This window comes from Mustela nivalis (genome assembly GCF_964662115.1).
Source record: "Mustela nivalis genome assembly, chromosome: X".
Classification (NCBI taxonomy): domain Eukaryota; kingdom Metazoa; phylum Chordata; class Mammalia; order Carnivora; family Mustelidae; genus Mustela; species Mustela nivalis.
The window spans coordinates 17,000,661-17,015,472 of record NC_139040.1 but is presented as its reverse complement, the minus strand read 5'-3'; the positions used below and the strand labels follow the sequence as shown (position 1 = coordinate 17,015,472).

The 14,812-nt window shown below is 43.3% G+C and overlaps 1 protein-coding gene across 1 annotated transcript in view; it reads right to left on the bottom strand.

Moving 5' to 3' along the window:
* GPC3 (glypican 3) overlaps positions 1 to 14,812 on the bottom strand; it is a 400,650-nt gene that overhangs the window by 129,912 nt on the left and 255,926 nt on the right. Inside the window, exon 4 of the mRNA XM_082716734.1 lies at positions 6,749 to 6,882. Coding sequence (XP_082572860.1) covers positions 6,749 to 6,882 — 134 coding nt within the window. The remainder of the gene's footprint in view (positions 1 to 6,748; positions 6,883 to 14,812) is intronic.

Sequence of the window (14,812 nt, the reverse complement as noted above, 5' to 3'; positions counted from 1 at the left end):
CTGGGACACCTGGGTGGCTCAGTGGGTTAAGCCTCTGTCTTTGGCTCAGGTCATGATCTCAGGGTCCTGGGATCGAGCCCTGCATCGGGCTCTCTGCTCAGTGGGGAGCCTACTCCCCCCACCCCCGCCTACTTGTGATCTCTCTCTCTCTGCCAAATAAGAAAATATTAAAAAAAAATCTATTTCTTCCTTCATCCTTTATAATAAAGCCTGTTGGTTTTCTTTCTCATTGTAAAAGAAACATACACTCACTGTGGAGAATTTAGAAAATACAGAAAGGTAGAAAGGGGAAAAAAACCCTATTCATAGTCTACTGGCCAGATAATCACTGTGAATATTTGGACATATTTCCTTCTAGACTTGTCTCTCCAGTAGGCTTTTTATGTCTATTCCTCTAAAACTTATCCTTGATAGGCAAGTTCTTTTTGGTCCTCAGTGTACATTATTCATGTTAGAATCCATGGTGCGTTTGATTAGAAAAGCACCTGAGAATAATGAAGCAAATGCAGGTTCTCAAAGAACTCTCGGGGCCTCCAGGGGTGAGACCATCCACAAACTGGCACTACAGGACCAGCCATTCCTTCCCTCGGAACCTTCCACAGACGGTGGGAGGGAAACTAGCTCTTGGTCTCCCAAGAGAAAGTTGGATTTTTTTGAAAATCAATCCAGACATACTATTCTGCAGAAGAGAGCCTTTCGCAACTGTTGGAGAGTTAATGAACTTTTCAAAAGAGAGCGACAACAGGTGATCGCATCCTCTGACACCACAGGCGGAGAGCAACAGAGTGTGACAGGAGCAGTTTACCTCCTACCGAGTTTCGTGGGCCTCTCTCATTTCCCCTCTTCTTTGTCCCTCCTCCTACTCCTTCTAGGAAAGGAGGGTCTTTTGCTTTTAGTATCTTTCCTTAAATAAGGTCTCCTATCCTTCTGCTTATAATCTCAAAAGGAGGCAAGGTGAATATTTTCATTTCTCTCTTTAAAGAAAGACACCTGAAACGAAATTAGGTGACATATTAATTACCCACATAGGACTCAGGCCAGATTTCTTCTTTTTGTGCTAGTAGCCCATGACAGACAACAAAAGAACCTCCACCCATGCACTAAGGCAGTCAGCTCAACGGAATTGTCTCTAGGAAAAAAAAAAAATGGAACTTTCAGACAATTAGTTGTCTGGGATGGGAAAAACAACTTGATTGAAGGGAACGTTCCTTGATTCCAATTCCACTTTATTCTAATACGTGCATGCCAAACATACCACTTGGCATGTAAATAGTGGAGCCTAGGGCTCTCACTTAGGTCAAACCCAACACTTGCTTATAGCAGTCAGCTCAGGAAAAAAACAAAAGTCTCTTCCTAGAGCTTTCTATTCAATGTGTTAAATGTGGAACTAAAGGACAGGGCCCCTTTGCATGCATGAGCCATTTTGAAATATTGAGGCTGGGTGCACGTGATCTCCCCTGGAGGGCTCCCACCATCCTCAAGAGGAGCGTCCCCTTCCCGGGTGGTGTGTGGTGGGGGGGATACCCTTGGCTTTCCTGCAGTGATTTGCTTGGGCAAGCATCAAAGCGGCACTAATTGGAAAGCACCACAAGTAAAAACAGCCTTTCATCCCCAACTGCAGATCCTGAACTTTTCTCCTTTATCATTAAGGTTCTTTTTTTTTTTTTTTCTTAATATAAAGTAACAGGAGCTCATTACTTTAAAAAAAAAAAAAAACCGGAAAACCCAGGAAAGCGAATAAGCTAAAATAATTATAATGGGAACGATGCAGGAGCAGGTTTAATTCAGCAGTAGAGAAATTTGCACCATCTGACCCAAACTCAAATTTTCTGCCATTCCAGAGATTAGCCTGTACTTTTTTCTCATGCAGTTCCCTTTGCCTAGAAGACCCTCTCTTCCCTCATCCATCTGTTGAATTTCTCATCTTCCGCCAAGGCCAGGCTCCAGAGTTTACCTTCTCCAAGAAGCCTTTCTTGACTTCCGCAGGAGAACGGCTACCTTCCCCAGCCCATGGAGCCACCACCGTTTCGGACACAGCTCTGCGGGGACACTTGCCCTTGGCATTTGAAAATTATTTATTTGTGTGTGTCTCCCCCTAACCAGGCTCGGAGGCCCTCCTATTCATCAGAGCCTAATCCGTACACAATGCTTAGCATATAGACGGTGTTGACAAATGGTGAAAGAAGTAGAGTCCTATTTAGGGCAGAATGACTTGTACCAGACCCGAAACTCGTTGATTCACTCGGGACATACTTTGTTGTTTTGTTCAGAGGGTGGAAAGCACCACTGAGCTTACAAAGCTGCCTAGCCAAACCAGAGCAGCAGTCTGACAGGGAGTGGGAGTGAGCATTGATTTTGGACCAGGGAGCTGAGATTGGCTTTTGTTCTTTTCTTTCTAGGTCATTTACTAGTGCCACCCAATCCATTGCCCCTTTAGACCAAGTCAGAGGGGGAGGGGAGGAGAGGCAGTGCGGGAAGGGGAAGGGTGGCTTACACAGATGTAGTTTCACCGGGCTGGAGGGACTGTGCCCCTTTCTCACAACATTAGCTGGTGGGCCAGGATGGACTATTCCACTGAGATGGGGGCGCTTAGAGAAAGGACAGACAGTGCTCACGCTCTCCACCAAACTTCAGGGGGATGCGCGGATGACAAGGTAAAAGGCATCATATGGGAAGGGGTGAAGGAGACATTCAGGAGGCCACAGGAGGGAGAGGGAGAAGACGCGAAGATACCAGGGCTGGCAAGGGTTACGGAAATCACATTGCTTCGATCCTAGCTGCTTACTTGTGCATCTTGTCCTACCCTGTTTTAAACCCGATGACAGATATTTTCAATATTTCTACCTTAACGGAACACTGAATCCCATAGGCAGGCCACCGGTTGAGTATTAAATCGCCTTTAAATTGAACTAAGCTATTTCTAAGATTAGTTGTGTGTTGCAAACTACCCAGTTGGGGGCAGACAAAACAAACAGATGACTTCTGAATGCTACCAAAGGAATCCTGCATTTCTTTGTGTGTTGTTATTTTAATAAGGAAAGGGCTTTTCAACTCATAATCAGATTCAGACAGCTTGCTCCCAACCTCCAGGGAGGGAAAGCTACAATAGGGTTCCTTTGCAATTATCATATTTTTACCCGAGGAGGATGGAGCTTGGGCAAGGATGTGAGGGGTGTCGGAGGCACATAGATTTTTCTGGACCAGTGTGAAAGGCTGTGCAGAACATACCGAGAAATTTATAGAGGTACTAACCCTCCGTCAAACCAAACCTTCCTAATAACATCAGATTGCAGGGGCCAGGGCATGGGCAAGAGATGATCTTAATCCCTGAGTCTCCCCTCTCCCTAAAAGGGTTTACAATGCCTACTGGAGGGAGCTAAAGGAAATCAGACACTCTCCTGTTGTTCTGACTCGGACTCTAAGGCTCTAGTTTGCAAGAGATGAGAAGCACCATGGGGCAGGCTGTGTTTCCAACACTCAAACGAGCCTTGCCCGGCCACCACTTAATCAAGCCTGCAAGCTATGTAGTTCTTCTTACTATCTTTTCTTTTGGGCTTAGCAACAAGTTCAGAAAGCGACCTAAACAAAGTGCCAAATCTGGGTGCCCGGCCAAGAACCCATTCATCCATTTCATTTTTCTGTGGAGGAATCGACCCCATAGAGCCCTCCCCAGTAGGACAGTAGGGAACGGGTCCCACGAGAACCCCAGACAGAAGCCATGGCAGCAGGCCCTTGATCAAGTAGCACCTCCTACTTACTCATAAACGTGTGTAGGTTGGCAGGGTTGTCTCAAAATGGGACTGGGCCGGTGTGTTTCATTTGAATAAGCTCTGCATATGATACGGGGACTGAGTCATATACCACTTCCTCCAGGGAGGCCCACTATATCTCCCTGGGCAGAGGCTCTCATTTTTCCTGTAGGCTGCCTCTAGGGATAGACTCTGGACACTCCTTTGCACTTATAAAACTATTTTGGAAGTATTTGCATTTAAGTCTATTTCCACATTAGACTGCTTTGGAGAGTTGAGCCTCTGTCTTGAGTTTTGATGCCAGTACACATTCTGGCCCATGACAGGTATTTCCTAAGTGTCTGTTGAGTTGAATAAAGCAATATATATACAAATACATATTACTGTATAATGTCATACAAATATATTACATTTATAACATATAAATGTAATTTATAATTTAAACATTCCTTTTGTTAATTTTATTTAAACATTTTTTTAAAGATTTTATTTTTAAGTAATCTCTATATCCAATGTGGGGCTCAAACTTACAATCCCAAGATCAAGAATTACATGCTCTGCTGACTGAGCCAGCCAGATGCCCTCTTATTAATTTTAAATGAATAATTATGTAGTATAATATAATACAATACATTTATATTTTATTTTTGTAGGTTATTTATAAATAATATAATTATAAATTATATAATTATATAAAATAATAAATTAATAAAATAATTGTATAAGATATTGATTCTTCATTAATTATTGTGATATTGATATGTAATATGATATATTATATATTGTAGTAATACAATATAAATATAATTTATTCACTTCAGTACAATACACAAGAGGTTTCCCCTAGTTAAAGATCCATGACTGAGGTTAATTTCTCAGGTGGTCTGGGCAAAGTGTGAAAGCAATTGAGAACAACAGACAAAGGAAAGTCAAAGGTTAAAGGTTTGGAGAAATGACCAAATTTTGTCTCCCCAGAATGAAAAACACTTCCTAAAACTCTCCTATGCTATAGGGAAATGGTTCTCAAATATTTCGGTGCCAGGATCCCTGTGGTGGTTTGTAAATTTGTCCACAAATTCTTTGATACTCCTTCCTTCAAGAGGTGGAGTTTAATTTCCCTCCCCTTGAGTGTGGACTAGAACTGGGAACTCACTTCTAACAAACAGATACCAGACTTGACAGTACGTCACTTCCCAGACTAGGTCGGAAAAGACAATACAGCTTGCTCCTTGCTCTTCCATGGATCTTGTATTCTGGGGAAGCCAGCAGCTATGTTGCGGAGTCACTCACGAGGTTCATGCGGTGAGGGACTGAGGCCTCCTTTCAACAACCAGCACTACCTTGCTAAGTGAGCCACTTGGAAAGTAGATCTGCACTTCCTATGACTACAGCCCCAGAAATTGACCAAGCTGACAACCACCCAGCCAAGCTGTTCTCGAATTCCTGCCAGAAACTGTGATAATAAATGTTAGTTGTTCTAAATCACTATGTTTTGGGGAAATTTGTTATGTAGCACTGGATAATGAATACAACCCCTCTATACTCCTAAAAGTGATGGAGGGCCCCAAAGAGCTTTTGTTGGTCCGATATATATTTTTAGATACTTACTGCTTTAGAAAGTGAAACTCAGGGGGGAAATATTTACTTATTTATTTATTTGAAACGAATAATGAGCCATTATGTGTTAACATAAGTACTATTTTTATGAAAAAAATAGTGAGAAACTGATATTGGTTTTGTCTTTTTTACAAAATATGTTTAGCCTGGCTTAATAGGAGACAGCTGAATTCTCCCATTGGCTTCTGCATTCAATCTGCTGCAATGTGTTGTTTTGGTTAAAGTATATAAACAAAACCCAGGTTCACATGGATAAGTAGTTAGCAAAAGGAGCATCTCAGACTCCCTGGAAAGAGTTTCTGTGACTTCCTGGGTCTCTGAGTCACACTTTAAAACTGTTGCTACAGGGAAACTAGACATCCATTTGGTTGGAAGTCAACAAAAGAGAACATGGGACTTCCTGAAATGCTTCTTTGGAGGACTCTCTCTCATGCAGCCTTACTGGCTTCTCTCACTCCAAACTAAGAGTTTGTGATGTCATAGTGATGACTAAGAGTTATCACTTTAAAACCTCCTGTAGTAAATGGATATGAATGGCTTCATTTAGCCTACATCTGAGATGTTGCTGATTTCATCTTTTAATTTTCCATCTGCAGGCTAGTCATCAGGAAGCAGAACTCATGTCTGGCTATTCTTTGAGCCAGTGGCAGGCTTGGGGACATGTGCACTCCTTTTGGGAAGGCACCTCTCCTAGACCTGTGTTGGGATTCCCATCCAATGGCCACCCCTTATTTGTAACCATGACTAGAACAGGGAAAGAGGTCATCTGGATGAGGGAAGGAGGAAAGAAGAGAATCAGAAACAAACTTTGATTTAGTCCCTTGACTGCTGTCTTAAGAAACAGAAACTGAATCCTTCATTTTGTAAACTGACAAGAGTGTACAGAATGTGCGGTATGTTTATGCACATGAGTGTGTCTTGCCAGTTTCTTTCTGGTGAACTTGACCTTGACTCACTGGTAATAATGGGAAAACCACAAGCGAAGCCATAAAATTGTGAGACCAGATCATAAGCAGAAAACATTTTGTTTAATCAACAAATATCTTGGGGGCACCTGGGTGGCTCAGTCGTTAAGCAGCTGCCTTTGGCTCAGGTCATGATCCCAGGGACCTGGGATCAAGCCCCACATCGGACTCCCTATTCAGGGAGTACTGTGCTGGATATTTACATAGGGTAACTTTACATTTAAATATGGCTTAGATATAATGTGATATCTCTTTTCCTTAGCATTTACAAATGGTAGAATTAATTAATCAAACTCTACTCAAAAGAACAAAATAATGTGTATTTAAGAAGCTTCACTCCAAAAGTTTTTCACCTTACAACACAATTGTTAATTGTATGCTGAAACAGAGGGGGGAAAAAAAGAAGAATCCCCTTACCTCCTTCGGCTGGATAAGGTTTCTTCGTGTTCTACATGAGCAACTTTTAATACCTTCTTGTCAATAAACAGATCTTCAGGATAATAAGCAGATCTATACTGGCGTTGTTGAGAATGGGCACATAACTTGCCAATCTGAAAAAGAAATGCAATATAATTATATGATACTTTCACAGATATGATAGTAGAAACAAATTCTGAAATGCACTTCAATTTCTTCCCCAATTTCTTTTTAAAGAGCAGAACGAAGCTATTACTGGAGTTCGAAAAAGGTGCTACGCTTTTCAGGTAAAGAGCCATCTGTGGAAAAGCAGGCTGAAGACTATGGCAGTGGAGACTTTGAGCCCAACCTATTCAAGGTTTCCTAAGATGAAAAATGCGTTTTCTTTCTGCACATTTGAGAGGACTTTCTATACAAGACTTAGGCTATTGATACCTCTCCACGGCCCTTAGTATTTATAAGAATGTAGAAGTTCACAAATAGGAATTACAAAGTTTAGGAAGTAGTGGGGCGGGAGAGGAAGGGGGTGAGAGATGTGTAGAGTAGCCTGTTAACAGAGCAGCTTTCCATGCAGGGAGTTGGGTTCGAAGACCTAGGGTTGCGTATGCTGAAGAATGTCAGTGTAATGGCTCATCTGACTTTCGTAAAAATGCCCAAGGGAAGGAAGAAGGCCAGCCAACCAATCCATAGCCAGTGTGATCAGCTGTGAATCCCGTATCATTGAACAAGACCAGGACCAAGAGTACTAAAGAACACAGGTGCTCAAGAAAGCCTACCTCCTCTCCCTTGCTCTCCCCTTCCCTCCGCCCATCCTTCCTCTTTTGTTCCTTCCTTCCTTTCTTTCTCTCTCTCTTTTTTTCTTTTTGACAGGAAGTTGGATTTATTGGTGGGCATGAATATGACAGGAAGGGGTAGTGCCAAGGTTCTCATGAGGGCAGAGGCCTCCATTTGTCCAAGGGCCCACGGTTAGGGATGTATTTGACCCAACAGCCATCTGGGATAAGCCGCTCTTCAGTCACCATGTCTTCAAATTCATCCGCATTGAACTTAGTAAAGCCCACCTCTTGGAGGTGCGGATCTTCTGGCGGCTAGGGAACTTGAACTTGGCCCTGCATAGGGCCTCAATCACATGCTCCTTGTTCTGCAGCTTGGTACGGATGGACATGATGACTTGGCCAATGTGGACCCTGGCTACTGTGTCCTGGGGCTTCCCAAAGGCACCCCACATACCTGTCTGCAGCCTAAATTGGAGATAGCCATGAGGTCAGACCCCAGCATCCACCAAAAGGGCTGTCTCCAGGGTCCCTTAGGGCAACCCAGACAATCAACACTCATGAGAACCCCACTACCGAGGACGCTACTGTTCGCAGCCACGGCACACCGGGCCCGCCCTTCCTTCCTTTCTCTATCCACTCACTTGCTCATTCGAGACTAGTTGCCGGATGCCTCCCTCTAAAGCTTAGTCCTCTTAACAGTCATATGGCAATGATCAAAAGATGGCATCAGCTTTCTTATCTCAATTCTAAGTGATCTGGTTCAATTATTTGTAGATTTCTATTTTTGAGCTTTCAGACACAAGCCTAAAATGAACTTCTACATAAAGATGTATTAACATGTCTCCCTTATGTCAGACACTAAGCTAAATGTTATCATCCCCATTTTAGAGGTGAAGAAACTGAGGTTAGAGGAGGTTAAGGGTTGCCTGTGGCAAATATACCGTTGATTCACTGTCTGACTTCAAAGCTTATACAATATCACCTCCCTAGAAGACAATGCTTAATCACCAGTTGCTTACACTCTCTTTTTTTAAAGGAACTCCCAGTCCTCAGAAACACAGCCAACATAGCCAAGGTGAATATATAGATTGTATACATTAAGAAAAATATACATTAAGAAAAAAAAAAAAAACATTGAGCCTGTGTGGCTCAGTGGGTTAAAACCTCTGCCTTCGACTCAGGTCAGGATCTCAGGGTCCTGGGATCGAGCCCCGAGTCAGGCTCTCTGCTTGGCAGGGAGCCTGCTTCCCCCGCTCTCTCTGCCTGCCTCTCTGCCTACTTGTGATCTCTGTCAAATAACTAAATAAAATCTTTTAAAAAATAAAGAAAAAGAAAAATATTAGAAATACCCAGTGAAGACAGGTTATATCTTTGGTACCTTTGGTTATATCTTCTGTACCTCCACGGAAATTTTGCATGCTGTTAGGGACTCAGTAAAAGCAAATTCATCAAATGAATTAAAGGGAACTCCTAGTATCAGGTCTGGCATGCCTGCGGTCCCAGGCTGCGTGTGGTCATCCGTTTCCGGGATTTCTCAAGATGGCTCAGGTGACATTTACAAAGCTACCTATGTCTTTCTAAAAGCAAAAGCGGCATTTGGTTTGTATAGCTTTAGAAAGTTTTCTATATAAATCAATTCTTGAATTAGAAAAGAAGAATCTAAAGTCAGTAGAGGCCTCACCTCCACTGGGGAAAAACAAACAAAAAAGATTTTTCTTTCCTAATACAAGAATAGATTTATATAGAAAACTGTATTCTCTGAGTTTACCGGGATTGATGGTGCTTCAGGTAAGGGGGCTGCCTGGCTGGACTGGGGAGCTCGGTTCCAGTCATTTCCAAAGTTTGCAAGGCAGGTATGAATAACTGAGGGCAGACTGTGCATCCTAAAATTATGTTCATAGACACACACGTGTTTACTTGCCACACAGCCGGCGAACGCTCATGGAACCACCCACTGGAAAGGGGGTGCAGCTGAGGCAAAAGCAGGAAGGTTAAGAACAAACGAGAATGTAGCCAGTGTGACCTTTCTTCCCAAGCCACCCAATGTGGCACTATTGGGCAGAGTCCCCAAGGCTCCGGGTGGGGTCAGGGGCAAACAATGGTGTCCTGCCAATGCCCCCCCCCCCGAAATCTGCCACTTCTTAACAGACGGGCTGTATTTTCTTCCACAAATCTACCACAAAGCAAATTCTTCTCATATACAAAGCATTTGTCAAATGTAGACCCCCCCCCGCCCCATGCCTTCGGGCTCTTCCGTCCACATCTTCCACCTCCGCACTGTGTGAGCTGTAGGTGAATATTACAAGCTCATTTTGAGGGGTGGCCACAAAAAGAAAACAGAATTTACAAAGAGACGCAGAATTCACACAAAAGAGGGCCTTTGATCAAAATTTCTTTGTAAATGTCACACTCGGGGGACATGAGGCGCTGCCTGGAGACCCGGGTCTCCGTCTACGGCTGCACTTGCTAAAGAATCACCGGTATTTCGAGCAGCATTTTAGAACTCAGTGTCCTGCCCAGGAGTCTGGGGCTCTTAAATAACAAGTGCAATCCAATTTCCTTCCACGGACTAATGCACCTGGTTAAGGGTGCCGCTATCTTGAACTTTAGTTGGTGAGACTGGATTAATTAGGTGGGCGAATGTCTCTACCGATAGACCCGGAATAGAAAATCCTTTCGTTTTCCAAGAACGGTGATTCCTTTATTCATGCGCCAGAATCTATGGCAGGAGAGTAACGGGGGTCCCCTGAGGTGTTACAAGACTTGAAATAGGGACTTGGGGCACCTGGGGAGTCAGGGGGAGGGAGGATGCGGTCGGATGGTCACCTGACTTTTGGTTTTGGCTCAGGTCACAATCTCAGGGTCATGGGATCGAGCCTCACATCAGGCTCTGTGCTCAGCAGTGGAGTTTGCTTGACATTCTCTCTCTCTCTCCTTCTGCACCTCCCTGCTGTGTGCTTTCTCGCTCTCAAATAAATAAATAAATCTTGAAAAAAAAAATAAAAGAAGGCAGGGCTCCTGACCATATTTATGGTCCAGAAGGTCATCCTAGCAACACTAGGACCATTCTTTTCTAAGCAAGGTCCAGAACACTGGCTTTACACATGCATGAAGAGAGTAATAAGACTTCCTTTTGACCTGGTTCCCCAGCTACCTTCCAGCTGTCACTCGGGTCTCATGCAAAAAAGGAAGATATGATATGAAAAGTGTCATATTTTATTCTGAACTCCTCTGGAAAAAAAAAGGTGAAAATGACTTTCCTTTTTTTTTTTAAATAAAGATTTTACTTATTTATTTGACAGACAGAGATCACAAGTAGGCAGAGAGGCAGGCAGAGAGAGAGGAGGAAGCAGGCTCCCTGCTGAGCAGAGAGCCCGATGCGGGGCTTGATCCCAGGACCCCGGGATCATGACCTGAGCCAAAGGCAGAGGCTTTAACCCACTGAGCCACTCAGGCACCTGAAAATGACTTTCTTTAAATAAACTTTTTATTTATTTGAGAGAGAGAGAGAGAGAGAGAGAGAGAGAGAGAGAGGAGCATAGGGAAGGGGACAAGCAGACTCTGAGCTGAGCGCGGAGCCCAACTCCAGGCTTGATCCTATGACCCTGAGATCATGATCTAAGCTAAAATCAAGGGCTGGATGCTCGATCGACTGAGCCACCCAGGTGCCCCTGAAAATTATTTTTCAAGTAGAATATGTTACCAAAGAGTTTGAAACCCTGCAAAGCATTTGGTTTGATGCAATGCACACAGGTACCGTGTAACTGATGTGTCGAAAAAATGCAGATACCCCACTGGTTAAAATGTAACTATACTGATGCTCAGGGGCCATTTGCTGTTGGTTCTGGAAGCCCTCTGGTGACAAAAAAACCCCTCACACTCGATCTCTCCCTCTCACTCAGCAGAGAAAGTCTACATTGTAAGTTTCTCAACAATACCAATACTTCCCATTTGTAACATAATACCTGACTCCAGCCCCCTGCCTTACTAATAATTCCTCCATCCATTCTGTTCTTTTTAAACGATTTTATCTATTTATTTGAGAGAGAGAGAGAGGGAGAGAGAAAGACAGTGAGAAAGGAAACACAAGCAGGGGGAGTGGGAGAGGGAGAAGCAGGCTTCCTGCTGAGCAGGGAGCCTGATATGGGGCTCGATCCCAGGACTCTGGGATCATGACCAAAGCTGAAGGCAGACACCCAGCCATCTGAGCCACCCAGGCGCCCCTATTCTCTGTTCTTGACGGTGAATTCTACAACTCTCTGAGGCATACGGACCTTGTATTTTTGACCCCATTTTAGAGATAAGGAAACTGAGGCTCACGATGTTTAAGGAACTGAAGCAAACCATAATTGTAGTAGATGGCAGAGTTAGGACTTGAACCTAGATCTGCCTAGCAAAACTTGAGTTTATTTTTCTAAGATTTTATTTTTAAGTAATCTCTGCACACAACATGGGGCCCTAACTCACAACCCTGAGATCAAAAATCACCCGCTTCATTGAATGAGCCAGCGAGGGGCCCCAAGCTTTTGTTTTTGGTTTTTCCTCCCTATGCCGTAGATTTCTGTCAAGAGGATAGACTCTGGGGGCCTCCCATGACCCAGGTTTGTGGCCATCCCATCCATAACTGGAGAAGAGTAATGATTACAAAGGATTAAAAAAATCCTTTAAAGAAGGACTAGTTATTAAAGATAAGCCAAAAACGGACATCCAATTTTAACCATAGTATTTCTAGTGGAGTGATTTAAACTCTTTGGCCTGCCTGGTAAGAGAGGATTAGTAATCACCCTAAAGCCCCGGATGTCTGGTTCCCAGGTGTGTTCCGCCTGCAGCTTGCTTCCTGTGGGCTGCCCCGGGCCCCGGACTGACTGCTTGAGTCAGATTCTTGGACTGGCTACAAAATCTGTAATTCTTACGATTTAACCCAGGTCTAGTCTGATGTCTGGCCCAGCTATATTCTTTATAGCTTCCCCTCAATGGAGATTCCTGGTTGACCCTAGGGCTATAGAAATACAACAGGTTCAGGCCTTTAGCTCTCATAGCCAAAAAGACGAGAAAATGGGGAAGGGCTGCAAATACATTAAATAGCGTCTCTGACTCTCCTGCTCTTAACTAAGCCGACAGGTCGATTCTGTGTTCAAAGTTTAAGAACCAGATTAAAAAAAAAAAAACAGATTAAGGAAAGACTTTACATCTTTTTTCTTTTATTTTAAGGATGTAAACTCCATGCCCAACACGGGGCTTGAACTCACAACCCTAAGATCAAGAGTTGCATGTTCTACTGACTGAGCCAAACAGGCACACCTACATTTTCCTTCTCTGGGTGTGTATGTGTGTGTGTGTGTGTGTGTGTCTGTCTGTCTGTCTGTCTTACATGGCCCATAATAGGAGGAGGAAGGGGAGGGAGAAACAGAAACAGAAAGAGAGAAGTTCCTGTTAGTGAGTCTGTGGGGGAGCCACAGACATACCTTACTGCCCTGGGAAATTTGACAGCCTTTGAGGAAGATGGTGGCTGTCTCACTCCTTCCTCTCAGGAGCTGTTCTCCAGGTCGCCGGGACCTCAGGGGCTCTAGAAGATCTCCGCAGTCTTATTTAATTACGGAATAACCTTTCTGCTGGAATCCAGATGATTAGTGTGGCCCCAAAGAGGGCTTTGCAGAGAGAATGGTTGCTAAATAACTGGTGTAATTTAGTTTTGGGTTGTCAGTGGATTCTTCAGAACTCCACAGAATTAAACATAAAAACTCCCTCTATGGTTATGCCATTTAAATACCAACTCTGATCCTGTGGTCCACTCTGGAGGAGTATGACCTGTGGCATTTGTTTAGGATACCTTGGGGGGCTTGGGGATAGGGTGGGTTGGGAATTCTGTAGGTTTCCAGCTGAAATAAAATAATGAACTTCAGTTCATTCTGTTGAATTGTCTATTATGCTGTTGTTCAATTTCATTTAATTAAATCTTAAAAGTTTTAAAACAAAATATACATTGAAATTATGTGATATACAACATAAACTTTTTAATAGTAGTAACCATGCCCATTTAACAATTCTACAGGTATAATAAAAATGCTAATATATGTTAATGTTTAGTCTGTGGTTAATGTTTTGTCTTGTTAATTTCCCCAGGGCTTTTATTACTGATTTAAATCTGCCACACTACTCAACTGATTGCACTGCTTCCACAAACTGCATGAAAGTAGCTCAAATGAATACTGATTAACAGAAATGAACAAACATTTGGCTGGGCAAACCATTCTTATTATATGCTTGTAATCATTACATACATTTTCTTACAATGAGATGGGCATGGCAGGCATTTTCCACTCATTTTTCCTACAAAAAATATGCATACAAGCATTAAATTAATTTATAACCTTGTACTTCAGGAAGCACATCATTATTAATTAACTATTGATTGATCTGGATATAGAGCACGGAGGATAATGAACAGACCTGGTGACAATGTAAATGGTTTTTTTCTTTTTTCTGCCACAGACGTTTTGCTGTGGCTCATCATTAATTGCTTGACCATTAAAATGAAAGTTGCTAATAAACTGTAATGCATTATGAATTGCGCTATTTTAGGAAGTCAGGTGTCACTGTGTGAACCTTCTATGCGAGTCGTGTCTTTATTTTTTTTTAAGATTTTATTTATTTACTTATTTGCCAGAGAGAGAGAGAGAGAGCATAAGCAGGGGGAGCAGCAGGCAGAGGGAGAAGCAGGCTCCCCGCTGAGCAAGAAGCCTGATGCAGGGCTCCATCCCAGGCCCTGGGATCATGACCTGAGCCAAAGGCAGATGCTTAACCAACTGAGCCACCCGGGGCATCCCTCAAGTCATCTCTTTAAATAAACTGGAATCCAAAAAAAGGTAACTCGTCCTGCAGCTCAGTCTGCTGTTCAGTGGAACTCAGCATTCTAATATGGTGAAAAGAGCACATGATTTGGAGTCAGAAGACCTGGGTTCTAGTCCCACTCTCTTCCTGTTTCGGTGACTCTGCACAAGTCCTTTAATTTCCTTCAGACTCAGCTCTGCAAAATGGAATACAAACACTGCCTGCCATGCCTCGCAGCTGTGTGAGGATCAGATACAGGCACGGATGGAAGTGCAAAGTCTGCCCCATCCAGACAGAAATCCGACTCAGATTAGAATGTGTTAGAATCCCGGCTCAGTGGGTCAAGTACATCGCTAGCTCTAAGTAACACTTGGAGGTGTTCTCTACTGGGGACTTCTGGAAGGCAGCGAAAGGGTTTGATGAGATTGATCCCCACTCTGAACGGGAACTCCATTGA